Source organism: Leptodactylus fuscus, chromosome 3 (genome assembly GCF_031893055.1).
Source record: "Leptodactylus fuscus isolate aLepFus1 chromosome 3, aLepFus1.hap2, whole genome shotgun sequence".
NCBI lineage: Eukaryota > Metazoa > Chordata > Amphibia > Anura > Leptodactylidae > Leptodactylus > Leptodactylus fuscus.
In genome coordinates, this window is record NC_134267.1 from 107798091 (window position 1) to 107819562 (window position 21472).

Below are 21472 nucleotides of genomic sequence, written 5' to 3' on the forward strand. Positions count from 1 at the left end.
TCAATGAGAGCTGCTCGCTTTTCTTTCCACTAGCTAGTTGCAGATAAAAGAAGCGACATGCCCTATCTTGCCGCGGATTCTTGAGTCAGCCGCAGCTCAAGACACGCTCCTCTTTAGGCCCATTCATTCGGGCCTAATCAGGAGCGAGATGCCGCAACGAATGACAATGTTGCATCAGCATCCCGTTGCGGCTAGCTGCACGGAATGTTCACACAGCGGAAAAGGTTTCCGCCACCTTTTCCGTTTGACCATACCCTTAGGCCGGGGCCTCACAGGCCATAAACGCTGTTATTTGTCCGTGGCGGAGACTCCGCGGGAAAAATCGCGGCATTATACAGGAACTGCAAAGTGGATGGGATTCATGCGAATCCCATGCCCACTTCGCATTTAAAACTGCAGCGCGGACATGCTGCGATTTCCAAAGCTGGCACGGTTATGGAAATCGCAGCATGTCAATTATATCTACGGAAACACCAGCTGCGTTCCCATAGATATAACTGTAACAGAAAGTCCACGGAGGAAAACTCTGTGAACTTTCTGTTCAAAGCGCTGTGGGAAGCATTGCGATGCGTTCCCCCCACGGTTTTTCCTGCAGTACTTTACGATGCGTATCGTCCCCTGGGGCCTTAGCCATAGAGGAGTAATTCATAACAATAGTAATCATAATGGGGAAGTAAAAATGAAAACAAGACATAACATAATTGAGATAAAAGTATAGACATGTGCATTTCAAAGGGGCCCATACTTCAGCTGTAGTTTTTGCTGATGTATCCGGGCGGAATTGAAGATCTGTAAAATATAGAGCAGTTTTTATACCTGGCCGTTCTTGACGCTCTGTCAATTTATTTTCAATGTATGAATCAGGCTAGGCTCATACCTGCACCTGCTCTACCTTTGAGGTTTCCGTCACTGAATTCACTTAAAAAAAAATGAATTTTTTGAGTGGAAATCTGGCAGACCCCATTATAGTCCATTGGGTCTGTGGGTTAACCGCTTATTAAGCGGAAATGATGAACAGAAAGCCGAACACTAGTGTGAACTTAGCATCAGTGAAAACCACAGCGGATACATAGATACCACTCCGTGTATTATCCGTGCCATTTGTACTGAACCATACATACACTGAACACAGACAGTCAGAATATGTACCTAGAAGGTCCAAAATAGCTGTATAAGCAACCTACTGTATATGCAATACATTGTAACATACAGTGACAAGGCTGTAGAGTGCAGTGTGTGTCATCTACCACCATAGAAAAGTTACTAGCTTCCTTCAAAGACTATTGAAGACTCTCCCTCATAGATTGTAAGCCCTCGCGGGCAGGGCCCTCTACCCCCCTGTGCCAGTCAGTCATTGTTAGTATTATATCTACCTGTATATTTTGTGCATTGTATGTAACCCCCAAATGTAAAGCACCATGGAATTAATGGTGCTATATAAATAAACAATAATAATAATAAAAAAAATAATAATAATCTTTATATTATCTTCCTTCAGTAAGACAAGAAAGATGCTAGAAGATAATCAATGTAGCACTTTCCATTTACCACTAGAGGGCGCTGTGAAAGCGCTATGGTAATTCTGTCTGCTCTCTCACAACATTCCCCTCCCGCGTCACTAGAACGTGACCTTTCTTGTTTGAATCTGCAGTCTCTACTTCCGGCTTCTTCAAGGGGCGCGGTAACTTAGCGCGTGCTGACGTCATCAGTGTGCGCAGTCACATGGTTATGATGTCATCTCTCGCTGTGTAGAAGCTTCTCCGGTGTATTGGGGGTGAGTTATCGCTTATAACAACGGAACAGTTTCACTTGTGTCAGTCGGTTCCGCACTGTTACACGTGTTTAGGACGTAGCTCTGATTCAGTACAGAAATGTCGCTTTTGTCGGTCTTTTTGCTCGGTCACCGCGGTGTTAGCTGGTCAGTACAGGGCTAGAAGTTTACGTTGGACACGGTTATACGGCGGCCGCCTTTCTTATGAAATAACCGAAGCAAAGTATCCAGACAGGGAAGGGCAAAGCCCACATGAAATGCTAACTCAGCGTTATTCGTGTCCCTTGCACTGTTTATTAGATGTGCTCATCTCCTTCCGTGTGTAAGACCCCATGCACACCGTGTATTCTCCTGGGTTTGTGAGCCAGATGCAAAACTGAAAGTGCATGTGCAGGGGGAATAAAGATTTTAAGTACATGGCTCCAAAGAGCTGATCTGCAGGGCTGTGGAATCACTAGGCCAAACCTAAATGGAGGCTTACAGTTTTATCATATTGTATTGGCTGAATCTCAATACTAGACACTACTAAAAGGACACCTCTGTGCCTGGTAAACCTTTCCAGGGGCCAGCTCGAAATGCTAAATAGCATATAACAATAGACTCTTGCCATTTCCCCAAACAATTTGGAGTTTTTATTTTTAAAATCTTTCTATCCATTCAAAAGGTACGATCTCTGAAAGATTATATGTGAATTTGATTGTACATGTGGGCGGAAATCTTTTATTTTCTCATAGTAAAATAGGTTAACGGCCCCTTGGAGAATCAGAACTAATTTGAATATAATATTTCTGGAGCAGTACGTTTTTTTTGAATGGGTGGAAAGAATGTAAAGGGATTCTATCATCGGCTATAGTGATTTTTAACTAAACCTATCTTTGTATAGTCTTAGGCTATTCCAGGTATACCTTTGATTCATTGATCGGTGCCGGCGTTTTTGAATTAAACCACTTTTATTAATATGCTAATTATCCAGCACAGCATAAGTAAGTCTTTGCAATGTTCCCTGGGCACTGCTTGTGTGATAATTTGTAAAGATGGGGGAGGTGAGAGCCAGGAAAGGCTGATGACACAAGCGGTGCCCCATGCTGGATAATTAGCATGTCAATAAAAGCAGTGTAATTCAAATACAGGGGAATGGCAAGAATCAAAAGATGTATTGTATTTTATTTAGCATTTTCTATTTGGTGGCAAATCCTCTTTAACTGAAAAATTTAGGAGCTACAACTAATTTTGGTTGCCAAACTTTATAATATTTGCCTGTGGTCCATACGCAGAACATGTGAACTAAATCCAGGTTGAACATTACTTTTCCTGGAATGGTCCTTCTCATTCTAGAAATCAAGAACATTAACAGTTCAAAATAAACGGGAGGAAAAAGGAAAACTGGGGCACTTATTTAAAAATGCAGTCCTTTATTAACAAATGCCATTAAAACAATGTGGGAAGGAGAGATGACATATGCGGCAGAGGCAACAGCTGTTTTGTGCCTACCATGGGCTGTTTCTCAAGCCAGATATGTGACCATATGAGAAAGCGCACGTTGTAGGCGCGAAACCTCAAATTCCTGACCCAAATACGCTGTCTGAACTCACGCCTAAAGCTTCAGGAAAGAAACATAGTACTGAATCAGCACTCAGATAAGTACAAAATTACTGACTAATGACCCGAAACAGAGAATGCACCATCCTAATTTTCTTAAGTAGCATTAGACACAGTTGACCATGACATCCTAATACAGACTCAAGGGGACAGTTATCAGAACTTTGCGCAAAAAAAAAAAAAAAAAAATTGCAACTTTTTAATTTCTGCACTGCGTTTTCTACAAGGGGTAGTGGTCAGTGCATTCAGGGATCCTCCAGAGAGATTGTTTAATAAGGTTGTCCACTTTCAGACAGATGTTGAGTGACAAATGTTATTGTTTGTATAATAAAATGTACAATTTTCCAATATCATTTCTGTATCCATACCTCACAGTTTTCTAGATCTCGCTGCCATTCATTCTGTGACTTATGGTCGATAAAATTCTGACCATGGCTATGTGAGAGAGATAGATATTTGGTTACTTATATAGCGCCATCCTATTCTGCAGCACTTTACCGACGTTTTCAGTTGCGTGTCCCATGTATGTCTTTGGAGCATGGGAGGAAACCCACGCAAACACAGGGAGAACATACAAACTCCTTGCAGATGTTGTCTCTGGCAGGATTTGAACCCTGGACTCCAGCTAATCACTGAGCCACCATGCCCATGTGATGAGCACACAAACGCACAGCTCATTATAGTCACAATACAGTAATCAGACTCCTGCCTCGTAACAAGTAGTATTATGAGTATTTTGACCAAATTAGATGATGCAAAATGAAAATTTAAATGTTTCCAGATAACTGCTGATAAGTCATGCCCAGTTTCTGCACTGTAAAAAGTCAGCTCTCCAGTTATTATGCTCTGTTTCCTTATTTTGGAAATTCCCTACACGTCGTCCCAATATTTTGCCAGGAAATACAACATTGCTCAAAAGTGAAAGGGCACCATGCACATTTGAGGCCTAATTTGGATATTTATACTGCATTGCCTGATATTTGCAGAGGCCCTGAGATGAAATATTTCACCCCCAAAATATGACCTTCTAGAAACTACCTACACTCTTCAAGGATTTTTTTTAAGGGGTATTATCATTTTGATCTGAAGAATGTTTCCCCAAAATTAATGTAAACTTTTTACATTTTTATAGAAGTATTCCATTTCAGTGCCCACTTTGCGTCAACAGAGACATGCACTCTTAACCACTTCAGTACCGTGCCAATTGGTGGTCCAGGACCAAACACATTTTAGGTGTCTGTGCGGTTTTGAGGGCTGTAACATTTTTCTCGTGTCTCATTCAACTAATTTTTGCATTTTTTTTCAGTGACACATAGGGCTATATTTTTATGTTGTCTTTTATTTTCGAATGTGTTTAAAAATTTTTTATCCTATTATCCTTCTTTCTATTTTCTCCTAAATAAACTAAGAGACTAAGTATAAAGTAAGGAGACTGAGTTGATTAAAGCACGAGCGTGATCAACTGCCAGAACACCAGAACCCCCTAATCACAGGAGCTACTGGAAAAATAAGTTATTTTGGCGTACCCAATGTAATTCACACACTTTACATATTCACATTTCACCATCCACTGTGCATTCACATATGGAAAACTAATACTCACTACACCCCTTAATGACATTCTTTGATGTGCAGTTTTCGATATGGGGACACCCCTTTGGGCTATGATGCCGAACCTTTTAGAGACCTAAATCTGTGCTCTAAAAGCCACATCACTTCTTCCCTTCTGTGCCCAACTAGCAGTTTACACCAAGACAGACAACTTTTTTTGTACCCAAGAAGACCCAGCTAACAGTTTTAACCACTTCCAGACTGCCCATAAACTATAAATGTCCGGAAGGTGGTAGCCTTGTTCTGATAGGATGTAATGTGCTGAAACAGGGAGCTGGCCATAACTTTAGCTGGAGCTCCCAGAGAGAAGGCAGGGAAGGTTTACCTTCCCTGCCTTCTCGATCGCTGTGTATACAGCACGCAATGAGCGCTGTATACACAGCTACGGGCACCACCATAATGCAGCTGCCCTCTGACCCGGCAGTCATGTGATCCGCCGGTGACAGCGTCTAACAAGAGCAGCACCCAGATCAGCTCTGTAAGTGTAAAGAACAGTGTGCAGGAGGCTGTGTTCTTCCTGCAACTGGAGCTACATGTACCAGCCCCAGTTATAGGAGAAATCAGCCTCCCTAACAAAGAAAAAAGTGATCAGATGTCCCCAAAGGTCTCTTATGACCTTATGGGGACACAATCTGGAAAAAAAAAAGTTAATAGAAAAGTTTTTTAAAAAAATGTAAATAAAATTATTAAACAAACTAAATAAAATATGCCAATAAAGCACCACTATTAAAGGTTACAGCCCCACTCCCAACGACACCATATAAAATAAAAATTTCCATAACACAGAGGAAAAACTATTTTATAAAGTTTTTCAGTAGCACTTTGTGTTGATAAAAAAATAAAATATGAAAACCAGACATAATTTCCCTCCTATTTTGTTTATATAATTAATGGCGGCATCATGAAGAAAAATTTGTCCCGCAAACATTAAGACCTCATATGGCTCTGAGAGAAAAAATAAAAAAGTCGTGGAGTTTGGAAGGAGGTGAGTCAAAAATGAAAATCAAAAAATGGCTTGGGCGGGAAGAGGTTAATACATTCAATGTATATTGCCATATTCGCATGTAATTTTTTTTCTATACCCATCTGCAGAGCTTTTTTCCTTTTTATTTGCATGCATTGCAAATTACCGGTATAGGTTTTATTGATACCATTAAGGCGGCTTTGATCACTTGTTTTTTTAGAAGATGAAATGACAATAACATGGCAGTTCTGATAGGGATTAAAGGGAGTCTGTCAACAATACATTGGTTACAAACCTAATCAGAGGACCATGTAGAGGTCATTCTATAATTTCCAAATAGGTCTGTTATTTAGCTTTGGACCCCCGTTTTTATGTAAATCACAATTTCATTCATTTGCAAATGTGGGGAAATGTTTTTTTTTTCTGGAACTCTAGAGCTGAGCCCAAAACCTAGACAAGCTAAACATATAAATAAAACAGTGATTTATCTGAGAATGGGTATCTAAAACTGAAAAAACAGAGACCGAGATCTATTTGAAAACTGTAAAATCACCTCTACAAGGTACTGGGATTAGGTTTATAACTTATTTTGTATGACGAGTGAGCGGCACGGCTTGCGTTATGTAAACAGTATTGCTGTCCAGAGTTTTCTGATATCTAATACTAGAAACTGGATAACCCATTTTAATAGTAAGCAAACTACGAGATAGGTCAGCAGACCAATAAGAAAAATGCACATTAAAGAGGACCTTTGATGGATTTGGGCACAGGCAGTTCTATATACTGCTGGAAAGCCGACCATGAGCATTATTTTTTTGTTTGTCTTTTTTTTTTTTTTTTTTTTTTTTTTTTTTTTTTTTTTAACGGGACACAAAGTCGGACATGCAGGTCTTTGTGTCCAGTTAAAAAAAAAAAAAACGGATTTGCCGCGAAGACCACAAAATGCTCACAGGCGGAAGACGGAAACTGAAAGCTGAGACCGGGGCGCAGATGTGAACCCGCCCTTACATAGATGCAGAAATGAAATAACGTTACATAACTTTTTTTTATTTTGCAGGTTTGTCCTGAAACAATGGAAGACGCGGTTTCTCAGGTGGAGTTACAAACAGAAGTGCAGATCACTATCAACTCAAGTAATCATTCGGGCGTTGTGCTCTCCAGTTTAGAGGAGCAGAGGAGAAAGAACTTCCTGTGTGACATCACACTCATAGTTGAGACTGTGCAGTTTCGGGCACATAAAGCTCTGCTCGCTGCTGCTAGTGAATATTTCTCCATGATGTTTGCTGATGAGGGAAGTATAGGCCAGTCTATATATGTCATAGAAGGAATAGTGGCTGAGGTTTTTGAAAAATTGCTGCAGTTTATCTACACTGGAAATGTACATGTAACTGAAAAAACCCTTAAGCAAATAGTAGCAACTGCACAGGTCTTGAAAGTTGATAATTTGGTAAAAGCTTATGCAGATTATCTGGATCAACTCAGGCGGGAGGCTGATGAAGCAGAGGAGGCCTTAAAGAGGAAACGTGGAAGACCTAAGAAACAGAGTGATCAAGATAACACACAGGCTGATGGACAAGAAGCAGAGAGAGAACCAGAACCTGCAGATATCCCAGTGAGCATGGAGGATACGTGTTATTCCAATGGAAACATATTACATGAGCACGAAGTCGCTGATTTTGCTGCAGAGGTGACATGTGACTTAAATCCCAAACCTCAGGAAGAACAACTGATACTGCAGAGACATAGTAGGCGGAGATCACAGAGGTCTGTTAAACTTCAAGATTATAGACTTGGTGAAGATGATGAACATGAATCGACAAAGCAATCCATGGCTAAAAAAAAGCTGCCCGGTTCTGAAGTGTGCAAAGACTGTGGGAAAGTTTTCAAATACAAGCACTTCTTGGTAATCCACCGGAGAATTCATACAGGTATAACTAGAACAAATGATGTTTTTACTTTTTTTAAAATTATTTAATGTTGTCTTTCATTAATGAAAAAGGTTGTATGTGGAGATCCAGCACCAAATATATTGACTACATGTAGTGATGACTGTACAAACTCCTGTGCACGTGGAGTGGTAGGTTTTGTCTCTTTGACTTTTCTGCAGACAAAACTAGAAACTCTGCCGTAGACCTCATTAAGTTAGCCATTGTTGTCTGTGGCCATGACTATGCTGTAAACAAAAATGTCATTGTTTTATTTAATTGTATAGTGTCAATATATTCTGCTGGTCTGTATATATTTTATCACTCGCCATCCCAAGTAGGGCTGACTATCTAAATTCCCCATCAGAATATCTTTGGAGCATGGGATGAATCTAGGCCTGGGCAATTAATCAAAAAATAACCGAAACTAGACATCAGCCAGAATAACCAACGTGCTTTTGTTCACTTTGGTTATTTGGATTTACACTTCCGAACCAAAACTACTATTATTATAATAATATGTTATTATTAGACTCCTGGTTATCATTGGCGGCAGGAGATTCTTGACACTCTCCCTTAAGTCATCTCTATAATCTGCTTCTCATAGGGTCTTATACTTAACAAAGCATATGCGTCCTAAGAGAAAAAAAATCATTTGTAAACCGTGTTAATCTCAGCCTCCAAGCTGCACACAAACCGTTCTCCTCCTCTGGGTGAGAGATGCTGTCCCATACTGTCCGATCTTGTATTTTGTGCATTCATATCAAGGAATGTAAGCTTCTTCTGTTAAAGGCATCTTTATGCTTTTGAAAAGCAAGCTAAAAATTAGAGACATCACATTTCCATAACATCTGCTGAGAAGTACGATATATAGCAATACAGAAGAATCACATAAAAATATACATAGTATTGTTGTCTGTAAATGTGTAATCTCTCAAAATAGTGCACTGTTTATCTCTCTTAAAAAAAATTTAAAAAAATGCCAGAAATTTTGTGATTTAGTCACTTTGCCTTCCATTATGAGCAATATTTATAAAACGACAGCTCTCCCCACCAAAAAATAAGCCCTCATGCAGCTATTAACTCATAAATAAAAGCACGTGTGTAGTAAAACATTGCAAAAGCTGACTCTCGCAGAAGGTAACCATGAGTCAGTGAATGTCATAAGTATCCGTTTCTGCCTATTTTATTTATTTTATGTTTTTGAAGGATGCAAAAATTTAGTATACCATACTTTTGTGTGCATTTTCAAAAAATATGGGTAGAAACGGATTTCCATTGTTGAATTTCACAGCTATACAGTGGGCTAGGGCAGTAGCACCTCCCATATTATGTAAGTAGGTGCAACTGTACGTGCTCAGTCTATGATTGTAACTTCTGGAATCGCTGATCTGTGCAGGTCCAGGTGTTGGCTAGGTCATCAATATGAAAAATCATTTTGTTGCTAGAAAACACCTTTGTTTGCTATGTTAATAGCATCTGTTGTAGAGATGTCCTTTTAAGCCTTTTTAGTTTACCAATTGTGTCGTCTTGCATGTATGTTCAGTGCCAACAGTGATTCTACTTATGTGTTTGTTTTTTTTGTTTTTTAGGAGAGCGTCCATTCAAATGTTCTCAGTGCGGACTAGGTTTTGCTCAGAAACATTCTCTGAGGGTTCATGAGCGCATACACACTGGAGAAAGACCTTATAGCTGTACTGTGTGCAGCAAATCTCTTGCAACCAAGAATTCACTAACGGAACATATGCGTTTACATACAGGTACGTGTGTATGGTTTACATTAGTGGGCCTGTTGCTTTTCCTAACATATCTGCTGTAGTAAATACACTCATTTACAAAAAAAAATAATAATGCACCCAAATAGAAATGTCAAATGGTTGCAAAACTCACAATTCAGTTATGTCTCAGGCGGATATCATTACAGGAGTGGTCTGATTAGTCGCTGGGTCTTGTCACAAGAGGGCGTAAAAAAAAGGCTTCTCTCACTGCCCTATAAAAAAGGTTCTGAGAGGCTACTTTTGGGCAGTATACCTCTTGTTGAGAGATCATTGACTGCTAGACATGACTCTACAATGCACTAAGTTTGCCCAGTTGACAAACTTTAAAAGCGGGTACATCATTGGACACTGAGAAGCGCGATGGTCATTTTCACAAATTGTCCATCACCTAGATTATTGTGACTTAAAGGGGTTTCCCATTTACATAATCATATCTATATTTGTAGATAATTAAAAGTTAAACATTTTTGCAAATATAAGTAATTAAAAATTCTGCAAAGTTTTAAAGATTTTCTCTAACTTTCTTAGTGGTGACAGTCTGTTATCTTGATCGGTTGCCAATGGTTACGACCACTAATGCAGAAACTTTCTGTGGTCTGGGAATTGTCAGGTACCCAGCTATGATTTTCTTATTGTACCTGGGTTATCAGGCAGAGACACTACATGTTAGAGAATACATCCCAGCCACAATAAAGAAATCATGGCTGCTTTTCTGACCTTAGAAAGTTTCTGCATTCATGGTCGTATCCATGGCAACCGATCAAGACAACAGACTGTTACCACAAGATATTTAGAGAAAATCTTTAAAACTCTGCAAAATGTTTACTTATACTTGCAAAAATGTTAGGATAACTTTTAATCTACAAATAAAAATAAAATATGTACATGGCAATACCCCTTTAAGTGTTAAGAGGTGTTGGGATTTGTGAGGACATTCAAAAGGCTCTGGAAGGCCCAGATAGACCGTCAGTAGAGAAGATTTTGATCTTCTGACAGGAACAAGCTTCTCCCATGGTTCTCTTTTCCACCATCGAGGCACAGGTGGCACCTTCATTCCACACCGTCTGCCCAGACCATTTCCAGGTGCTTAACAAAAGGAAATTTAGTGTCGCAGCACCCATTACGTGCCCTGCCCTGCCATTGACAGCCAGCAATCATTCCCTTTCTTCACAGTTGGTACTGTGCCATCTTTAGCAACAAATCCAGGTTCTGTTTGAAATCGGATAGTGGGGAGGTTTCAGTATGGAGGCCTTGTGCTGAGCACGTCAATCCTACCACCTTTTGTTGTGAAGCGATACACTTCCACAACAGCTGGTTGATGATCTAGGAAGCCATACCAGATGACATTTACTGATGTGTAGTATTTCCCATGGCCACTTGCGTTACCTTTCATGGCAGGTTCACCAACTGGGATTTTTCAACAGGTTATTGCTCATCAACATCAAGGTTTTCTCACAAATGTCTCTACTTGATTGTAATACTTCCTTGACTGGCCCGGTCGCCAGCATCATTTCCTAGCAAGTTTTTGCGGGCAAGCTTTGGTGATCTCTGAATATTGTAAAATAAATCTAAAATATAACTTTTAATGATACAGGATAAAAATGCAAATGTGGTGGCGAACTTTTGCATTTTGTTTGTTTTTTTAACTGTAGTTTTTCTTAAGGATTTTTTGAATATAATATTCATCAACAAGAAGGAATAAAAAAGAGCCACAACATCTTCCTACCCCTCACCGCTCATCCTACCCCCCTCCCCCATATTCCCATTCCCTTTCGCCTGAATATATTGATTGAGCCTCCTTGTTAGAGATACCAGCTCAGCACAGTCTCTCGAAAGCCATAGCAAGTGAGACTCGAGTGGACCCAAGCTGAGCATGGGCTAAAGTGAGATATTTGTTGGTAATGTAACCATTCAGTAGCCAGCAAGTGTAGAACAGAGGTTAAAGGGGCTATATCATTGGGAAACTCATTTTTAACTAAACATATACTAGCATAGCCTTTAGAAAGGCTATTCCACACATACCGTTTGTATGTTAATCCCCTCAGTCCTTTTTTGTATGACCCTGCTTTTATTCATATGCTAATTAGCCAGCAACGAGCATCGGAAGTCTCAGCAAGCACTGTCTGCTATGTGTGTGTGAGAGCAGGGAAGGCTTATGAGTCAGCAGCAGCCTCCCTGCTGTACTCAGGCAGTGTGTGTGTGTGTGTGTGTGTGTGTGTGTAGGGAGGCTGCTGCTGACCCATAATCCTACCCTGCTCTCACACACATAGCAGACAATGCCCGAGTAGAGTCCCCTTTACCCATGACACCCAAATATGCATACTTAAGGAAGGAGTAAACTTTAACAAAATGTCACCAAAACTCTGAATATGTAGCTCCTATTGCTTTTGTGTATTTCCACTGATTATGAAAGTTACTTGTTATTGACTGTTATTTCTTCACTTTGGCAGACAAAAAATCATTTACTTGTGACAGATGTGATAAATTCTTCAGTCAGAAAAGACAGCTGAAAAGTCATTATCGTATACATTTAGGTACGTACAATCCTTAATATTTCTATGTATACTTAAGTTAACCGTACCCAAATTTAATAGTATATGTTATAAAGTGTGGAAGCACTTCGCTTACCAAGTACAGGGGATTCGGTTTTATAGAATTCCTCTATTTAAAGGGAGTCTACCACATCCCCTTCAGCAGTACTCAGCTGTCACCACTGCGTTATGGAGCACATGACAGTGATAAACAGCAATCCTTTTGTTATGTATATACTTGTGTATGTGTATACCTATGTGTATACTTTTGTAGACTTGGAGAAAATCTACTTTTGAAGTCGTATGCAAACAAGGCAGTTGGTGCACTTGGGGCGGACCTTGAGCCCTGTGAGCACTGCTCTTGTTGCTCCAATCCTATCATAGCAGTGGGATCACTGCATGGGGTAACGCAGGCAGGATGGTGAGGGTTTCAATATCACCAACTTCTCATTTGCATAATACTTCAAAGTTGTATTTCTCCAAATCTGCAAATGGTTGGTTATTGTAGTGTGCTCTGTATCATGGTGGTGGCAACTAAATATATTTTGGGGGTGTGGTAGATGTCCTTAAAAATAAACAAAACTGTGCACTGTTCTAAAATTCCTTCAAACGACCCCTGACATATGCAAACTGTGGTGTGTAGAAGCCTAGATGCAAATTCCTCAAATAAGGAAAATAGGCTTTCAAATCTTGAAAACTGTATTCTGAACTTGCAGTCAGTTCTCTTATACTTGGCGACAAGTAGAGCTATAATTGTAATATATATTAATCATATGTTAAATGTTATCAGTGTGAATACAACATTAAAAGCATGTAATTTAATGCATTTCATGTGTAAAAAGTATGTGAAATAGGATGTGTTTACTCCATGAATATACAGCAATATTTTTTCAGTATCCCACAGTCAGGATGTTAGGCTCTAAACCAGGAGGTAAATGCGGTGGGTCACTTTCAGAATGTTTTTTTGTTTTTGTTTTTTTAAAAAGCTTCTCTTAAAGCTGAATATAGCCAATGAGACACAGACCTACTCCCCGTGTCTTTTTTGATTTTTATTTTGTTTATTAAAATTGGATCTGAAAATATCTATAAAAGGTTCAAAACCTAAGGGTATGAACATTTTGGGCTAATGTCTTTCAATAGTTAACACTCATCACACATTGTAGAATACCAATCTGTTCTAATACATACATGTGTACTTTTTTTTTTTTTTTTTGTCCATCGATATAAGGTGGCGGGTTACCAGAGTGTATAATCTGCCAGCGAAAGTTCATGGACTCTGCTCAATTAAAAAAACATCTAAGGTCTCATACAGGTACAGATATCTTCCTATATCAATATATGTGCTACATATAAAGCTTTCAGGCCAGGAAATATCAATATATGTTATTCAAGCCCCCACTTAGTACATGTAAATAAATGGTGTAAACAAAGGATCTTCTACAGTAGCTGGTGAGTCCACACTTACTCTGCTGTACACTTAGGGTATGTTCACACGGCGGAAACCTTTTCCGCTGTGTGACTTTTCAGCGCAGCGGGATGCTGATGCAGTGCATTGGCATTCCACTCCTGATTAGGCCTGAATGAATGGGCCTAATTGGGAGTGAGTCTCACGCCGCGGCTGACTCAGCCATGGAATCCGCAGGAAGAAAGGGCATGTCGCTTCTTTTTCCCACTAGCTGAAAGAAATCACTAGCAGGGAAAAAAAAAGCCAAGTGGCTCCCATTGAAGTGAATGGGAGCTGATTTTGAGGAAATCCTCAAAATCTGCCTGCAAAAAAACTCAGTGTGAACAGACCCTTACTCTGCTCTTTTATTATTTAATACTACTGTTGAAGGGCATAAAACAAATGAGTACTCACCTTTTTGTGGGTCTCCGTTTCCACCGCCAGCAGCTCACTTTTTTTTGTATAAAGATCCCATGATCTTTGTGTGAGCAGTCGCATGCCATTTGGGAAGAGGTCATAGCTGAGGCCCTTGTGTCTGCCATGTGTATTTTCTTATTAACCCCTGCCTAAGGTGGTGCCTAATTTATTGTTTCAGACGTGCAAACCTGACTGGCATTAATACACACCCCACCAATACAGGAGTGTTATAGTATATTATTGAAGCTGTCAGAGTATTGAACAGTTAATTCCTATTGTAGAACTAAATTTAAAGAGGATCTTTCGTCACTTGGGGCACATGCGGTTTTATACACCGCTAGAAAGCAGACGGTGCGCTGAATTCAACACACTGTCGGCTTTCCCCTTCTGTGCCCCCGGTGAAGAGCTATCGGTACCGTAGCTCTTCACCATCAGAAGGGCGATTCTGACAGTCAGTCAGCTTCTTCACAGCAGTGCCTATTGCGCTGTACTGTGAGAGCAGTGAGGAACGCCCCCTCCCCTCCTGATAGTCCTAGTCTATAGACAAGTACTGGGGGAGGCGTTTCTCACCACTCTCTCAGTACAGAGCTATAGGCGCTACTGTGACGAATGATGTTCCTGACTGACTGTCAGAAACGCACTTCTGAAAGTGAAGAGCTACAGTACTGGCACCGATAGCTCTTCACCGGGGGCACAGAAGGGGAAAGCCGATAATGCGCTGAATTCAGTGCACTGTCGGCTTTCTAGCGGTGTATAAAACCGCATGTGCCCCAGGAGGTGAAAGGTCCTCTTTAAATAGACGTTTCTTAAATAATGTAAAAGACTTAAAGTAAAAAATACAGTTCCCTATTAAAAATTCATGGAATAAAATACAATTACAATTTTTGATATACCTTTGTACCGCCTTCCTCCATTAAATAGTAAATACATTAAAAGATAGTCACTTAGTTAGACACTCAAAGATGCCAGCATCTGCTAAAAACAAGTCCTCATTTAAGTATGTTGATGGAAAAATAAACCTTTGTTTCACGGAATGCAACAATTAAAACAAAATATGTCCCTCCTTAAAATGAACTTGTCAGTTGGACTTCTGCAGGATGTGATGGGGGGGGATTGGGTTGGATTTGTGACTATATGGTTATGTGATTTGGAACAGAATTTCTGCATAAAAAGCAAAATAAGACAATTCTTTGAAAAGTCAATGGGGAAGATTTATTATGCCTCCTTTTACACCAGTTTTCTGGCATACAAGGCATGAAAATGTTGCAACTTTTTTGCGCCAATAAGATTTTGAAACTTTTTGTGCTACTTATCTGCATAGTGAGGGGGTGCCAGTGGCTCTGGTAGACTTAAAGAGGGCCTTTCACAACGTCCAACAAGTCCAGCTCTTTACATCAGGAATAATAGCTGCTTCACTGATTTTGGCACAGTTGATTTTTTTTTTCTCTAGCTCCCACTCCCCCACCATTCCTGAGCAATCAATGCTGTTAGTTTTGATGCCTCACATGCTTTTTAGACTTTGTACAGCAAGCAGGGCGGTGTCAGGCTGAAGCAGACAAGGGGTGTGATTCTGAGCTCTGACCTTGGTGGTCTCTAATTGGAGCTCTGAATCATCCCCCTGCCTGACACCACCCTTCTGACATTACAGAGCTTAAATGGCCAATCAGGCATGAAAACTAACAGTGCTTGTTACTCTGGAGGAGGCTGGAGAAAAAATTCCAAATGGAGCGTCACCTATTAACAGATGCTGAAAAATTGAAATGGTGGAGAAAGGTGATCTTTAAGATCACTTATACCAGTTTCTTGATGTAAGTGATTTCTAAAATCTATGCCAGCGACTGATGTAAATTTCAGTGCAGGCACATCTTCTGCTGGTGCAGTTGATGTGAAGGCTTGTGTTGAAAATATAAGTCTTCATAAATCTTCCCCAATGAGTCCTGCTCACTCAGCGTACACAGGTGTATGTGTGGAATAAGCAGACCTCCCACTCTGCTTTTTACATAGAAATCTTACTTCCCTCTATCTTATCCAGTGATAGGGCAGCAGAAATCTGACTAATATTAGTTTTATTTTGGAATTTAAACCAAACCAAAGAGGACATTTCATCAGCTTCACTAACTCGAGCTCCTTTCATCCTTCTCCACTGATGGTGGGGTTAATTCAGTGCCAGATATTCTAACAAGACTCTCTAATGTCAGGTGGGTGGTATCAGGCAAGACCAGGCAAAGGGGGCAACAGAGCTTAGAATCTGGCCCACTTGTCTGTCCTGCTTGCCACCACCCACTTGACATTGGAGAATCTAGTTTTAAAAAAAAAAAAAAAAAAAACGCCTAAATTAACAGCATTGATTGCTCAGGAATAGTATGGACTAGAAATCAGCCGTGCAGTGACAATTCACGGATGAGCCCGAGTTGGTGAAAGCGGTGAAAGGTCTGCTTTTAAGGTGGTTAATGATAATGTTGATTGCATATACTGTTAAAGTATACTTTTTAATTATGAAATGACTATTGCAAGTCAATATGAGAAACTTAGTATTATATCTTGTTAAAGAATAGTTCTTTCTGCGCTGATCAGGCTACTTTCATTCTTCTTCTCTTCATTCAGATTCGCACCCATATCCATATTCAGTTTCACTCACACAAGTCTATTGAAACGGCAGTACGTAGCTACGTTTTTGCTACAAATTGTCTTATTACCTTATTGTGTACAGCGGTAGAGTCTACAGCGGTACACCTTACAAGTGTCAGTCTAAATGGCTATTCTTTAGTTACTATAGCTGCTATGGTCTGCTACACTAAGAGCTAGTTCACATGGGGCACGGGACCATGTATTTTGGTCCTGATTTTGATGCGGGAAGCTGCATCAGAATAGGACCAAAATGCGCATGTCGCGTCTTCCCACTCCGGAGTAGGCCCAAATGAATGGGCCTAGTCCGGAGGGTGCTATTGCAAGACGGACGCTAGGGCTGAATCAGCCGTGGAATCTGCTTGAAGAAAGGGCAGCTTGCTTCTTTTTTCCATGAGCCGGAACATACCGCTCAAGGAATAAAGGATACTAGTGGTCTACATAGACCTCTATTGTGAGGGGGCGGATTCTGAGGTGGATTTGGCATCAGAATCTGTCCCCTTTTTCCCCATGTTGAAAAAGCTCTTAGTGTGTACATTTTCTTTAAACACATATATTGCAAAGTTTCGTATTTTCAATTGTACTCATGTTTTATATGCAAGAGCTTTCCACATAGTAAATTATCTATACAATGGAGTGCAATATAATTCTAGTCTGCAAAGATTACAGACCAACTATCGCAATGAAACTTTTCAGTTTGGGCGTGTATTCTGCACCAAAATCCACCTTCCATTTATTTTTACTGGCAATCTTCGCTTTAGTTAATATAGAACAGTTTTTTTTGTTTTGGTTTTTTTCAGATGAGATTTGATGTCTTTTTTTTTTTAAGCAGAAACCACAGCGGATTACCACATGCTTATTGTTCTCCTTAAATGGAGCCAATCTGTATGTGGATCACTGCTTATCGAACTGCAACTCTGTGGATCGAGGGGTCATCCTCTGATTTCTGCCTTGGATTCCATTTAATTTTTTTTTTCCCTTTTTCAAAACTAATTGTGCAAACATGACCTTAGATGAATTACCAGTTTGTACTTCTAGCAGCGAGTAGTGCACACACAGTTTTTACAAAATGTTCCATGGACACAATGGGCTCGCAGTTTGAGACGTGTGTATTTCTGTAGAGAGCAGTAATTCAAGGTCAACCATGACTAGGTTTTTTTCTTTGTAGTGTTTTTTCTTTTTTTTTTTAATTTTAGTAGTATAGACTTATATCTATAATTTATAGGCAGCAAATTTTTTAAACAAAAGTTTTGAAATTTAAAAACGGCAATACTTGCCCCATCGATCCTCCAATACTACCTGGATCTCCTCTGCTGCTTTCATTCTGGTCCTTGCTAGAGAAACCCTTACCCCTCATGCACGCAAACATATTTTTTTTGGAAGTGTGCTGTTTTTTAATGGATAGCATACTGACCCATTCATTTATATGGCCCCATGCAATATCTGGTTTCAGTCACGAAACACAACAAAGGTTCTGTTTTTGTCCATTTTTGCAACTCAGTTTTACATAATCAGTTGATAGGATCCATAATTACTGAATGGCATGCTGATCCATTCAGTGGCATAAACCCATTCACAACAATGTTCATCTGCTCGTAGCCTTAAATTCTTAAGCATAGAAATATTTGATATTTGTGCATTCCCTTTTGTCTGTAATATAATTCAGCACTAATCTGCTTCATAATTATATGTTTATGATATATAATGCGTGTATCATATTATTTTGTTCTTTTTTTTTTTTACAGGTGAAAGGCCATTCACATGTGAGGTCTGTGGAAAATCATTCACTGCTAAAAGCTCTTTACTCACGCACATGAGAATACATCGGTAATATACATCTTTTTATAATTGGATTTTACAACGGTGTTGCTACATCTGGTCTTCATATGCCATTTATTAAATCGTTTACATAGTAGTCATTGAAATAAATGGACATTTCAGATAAAGGTGAAACGCAGTGATGGCTACTTTATCTCAACAGGTCCATATTGGGAAACCATTAAATCTGTAGGCCTTCATCCACTTTCCCTAACAGGACCAATAAAATTGTAACTAAACCCTGCTTCTCGCTGTACACAGTGGATGGACGTGTGTTCGCGCGCGAACGATACAGTGAAAATAAGGGTGAAGGCGTCACTTAACAATTATATCTTGAGCATTATAAATATATAAAGGAGGTGGGGGTTGACCAATGAGTAGCCGCTGGCATAGTAGTGAGTGCTAATAAGTATTCAATATAGACCACCTTCAAGTTTGAAATAAGGAACCTTATTTTTTTTTGGTTATAGTTGACATGCTCTGATGATAGAACATACAGATTTTTGGACATGCCTATGTTACTGTAGAATGTGTTGTGTGTTAAGTATTTCATGCGTTCTGTCTTTCTCCTCAGGGGTGAAAAGCCGTACTCTTGCAACATATGTGGGAAAGCCTTTGGAGATTCCAGTGCCAAGAGGCGACACCTCGCGTTACATACAGGAATGAAGCCACACTCCTGCCCAAAATGCAATGCACAATTTACTCGTTCGGACAATCTGAAGTCGCACATGAAATCACACGTCCATGAAAAAAAGCCTAAATCTCCCACCTCGGATGCTTGCAAGAGAATTAAAGAGGAAGCAAAAAGGATAGTGCAGATGCAGCGGCATGAAGCAGCGGCATCTAAGCCACGGGAAATACAAGTACTGGTCTCAGACAATTTACAAAACTTCATATCAGGTCATGGCCAGGGTATGAGTATTGTTACAGCTGAAGCCTCTCCAGCAATTGCCAGTCAATCGGCAAATGTAGCCGTTATAGCTCAACAACCTCCGGTCTTGCATGGGTTACAAGTGGCATCCAACCAGCCACAAGTACAACCAATTTCCAGTATTGACTTGATTGAGAGCAGGATACAGACTGTGCGCCCAGAGCAAATGCATGTTGTTACTTTGTCCAAAGAAGCATTTCAACGGCTACAGGGACGGACCCATGAAATTCATTTGACACAAGCAAGTCGCCAAATTCCACTAACTGCAGTGCAAACTCACCCAGCTCCTCCTCTCTTGAACCAGTGTGTCCGGGTTCCTGAGAATGCTTCCCAAACTTTAACTTTAAGCCAAGTAACACAGCCTGGACCTGGTCAGCGAGTTCCAGCTCAGACATTCCAGATACCAGCCGGAGCGGTTTCCTTCATCAGTACAGCAGTGAACGCAGCAAATTCAACCTCTTCATAATTGTTCTTTGACAATTACTTGTACAAATTGAAAAGCTTATTTTCCAGGGCCAAGCAAGTTCTAAACCTCCATTTTGAGTCTATATCGGTTTATTTCTTTGATTGTTTTTTTTTTTTTTCCCCATAGTTTATAGATGTAGCGTATTGTTTATATTTTATCGTTATATTTTATGTGCCTTTCATTGAAAGTATTTTTTTTTTCTTATTTTGTTCTTGTGTTGTGTAGCAGGAATTGACATGGATATATACAGAAATATATTGAAAGGACTTTCTTTTAACAAATAGTCTAAATGGAATGTGTACTCTATAAAAAAATCTCCAAAAGAAGACCTACTAGTAGATTATATAATGCTCTTTCATGTACATAAAAATATGAAAAGGTTTAATTTTAAAAAAAACAAAAACATCTGTTAGATTGTTTGAAGTAACATTTCCAAGACCTGAGGCTGCTCCGTAGAGAGATCTTGAAATCTCTGGCTTTGGACCTGTATCTTCAAGCAATTATTACCCAACATAAATAAAAGGATTTTTTTTTTTAATTCAACGTGCATTGAAGTGCTGTTGATTCATTTGTTCTGACAGGTTTTCGGTAAATAACATTTATGGAGATTGTCACACAGAGAGCCAAAAAGCCAAACATGCCTACATTATATTGTAGCAGTTTGGAATGTTCTACAGTATAGTGAAACTTTTATTAACATATTTCTCATTTAAATAAAAAAATGGTTTCTGAAATCATTGGTGTCTCATAGATTGGATTCATGTGTGAAAAAATATTTTTTTGCATCAAAATTACCCCATGGGAGTATATTCCTGTGCAACACTCTAATATATATTTATTATCCCAAATGCATATTTTTGAGGTCTATAACAAGATGTACCCTCTTTGATCTTTAGGTGAGATACCCTTACCTGTTTGGATAGAGATGATGTTCAGACATCGCTTTTTTTAATGTGACTTTTTTTTCTTTTGTTACTGCAATGGCAGATAGCATCCTACTCAAGGTGAATATTCCAACAACTCCTTTCCACAATATGCTTTAAAGAGGACCTTTTATGTCCTCGGGCACATGCGGTTTTACATCCCACTAGAAGCTGACAGTGCTCTGTTGGATTTCCTGTTATTGTCAGAGAGGGCGCTCCTTAATGCCCAACCATGACGATGAGCCGTGAGGAACGCCGCCCCCCCCCCCCCCCAAGTACCATGTATCTTGTTGTAGCGTGTTTTGAGTGATTTCTGGGTGTCTGAGAGCCCCTATTGTCTCCTGCTTTTGTTTATGAGCTTCTGCTTCCTACTATGTAACTTCCTTACTACCCTCACTCCTTCCTTCTAGCTATCACCTCCTCTCTACCTACTCAGCCGAACCCCTGACCTATAGTATATACTTACCCTCCACGCCTCTTCCTGTGAAATGGCTCCCGGTTTTCGTCGGTATGCAAATGAGTTCTCTCGCAGCACTAGGGGAGGGCCCCAGCACTCAAACAGAACTGCGGGCGTCCCCAATGTTGCGAGGCAACTCTCCAGCACTGCCTCAATCTTCTTCAGGAATGGCTTCTTCACACGTCGTCTTCCGGCACTGTGGGTCAAACTTC

The 21472-nt window shown here is 39.9% G+C and overlaps 1 protein-coding gene across 2 annotated transcripts; it reads left to right on the forward strand.

Moving 5' to 3' along the window:
• The first annotated feature begins 1680 nt into the window (after positions 1 to 1680).
• ZBTB24 (zinc finger and BTB domain containing 24) lies at positions 1681 to 20550 on the forward strand. 2 transcript variants are annotated; one of them, XM_075268112.1, is made up of 7 exons: positions 1681 to 1774; positions 7003 to 7873; positions 9463 to 9630; positions 12099 to 12182; positions 13408 to 13491; positions 18411 to 18492; positions 19058 to 20550. In XM_075268112.1, exons 2-7 carry the CDS (start codon positions 7018 to 7020, stop codon positions 19878 to 19880), a joined length of 2097 nt encoding a protein of 698 aa, XP_075124213.1. In that variant the 5' UTR covers positions 1681 to 1774; positions 7003 to 7017; the 3' UTR covers positions 19881 to 20550. The 2 variants fall into 2 exon arrangements, with proteins under 2 accessions (XP_075124213.1, XP_075124214.1); XM_075268113.1 differs by lacking the exon at positions 13408 to 13491.
• Positions 20551 to 21472: the final 922 nt, after the last annotated feature.

What these genes read in the sequence shown, in the direction of transcription:
- ZBTB24 (XM_075268112.1), top strand. Translation starts at nt 7,018, where the DNA reads ATGGAAGACGCGGTTTCTCAGGTGGAGTTACAAACAGAAGTGCAGATC. An exon ending in CCACCGGAGAATTCATACAG is followed by an intron (nt 7,874 to 9,462) that starts GTATAACTAGAA and finishes TTTGTTTTTTAG; the next exon opens with GAGAGCGTCCATTCAAATGT. An exon ending in ACATATGCGTTTACATACAG is followed by an intron (nt 9,631 to 12,098) that starts GTACGTGTGTAT and finishes TCACTTTGGCAG; the next exon opens with ACAAAAAATCATTTACTTGT.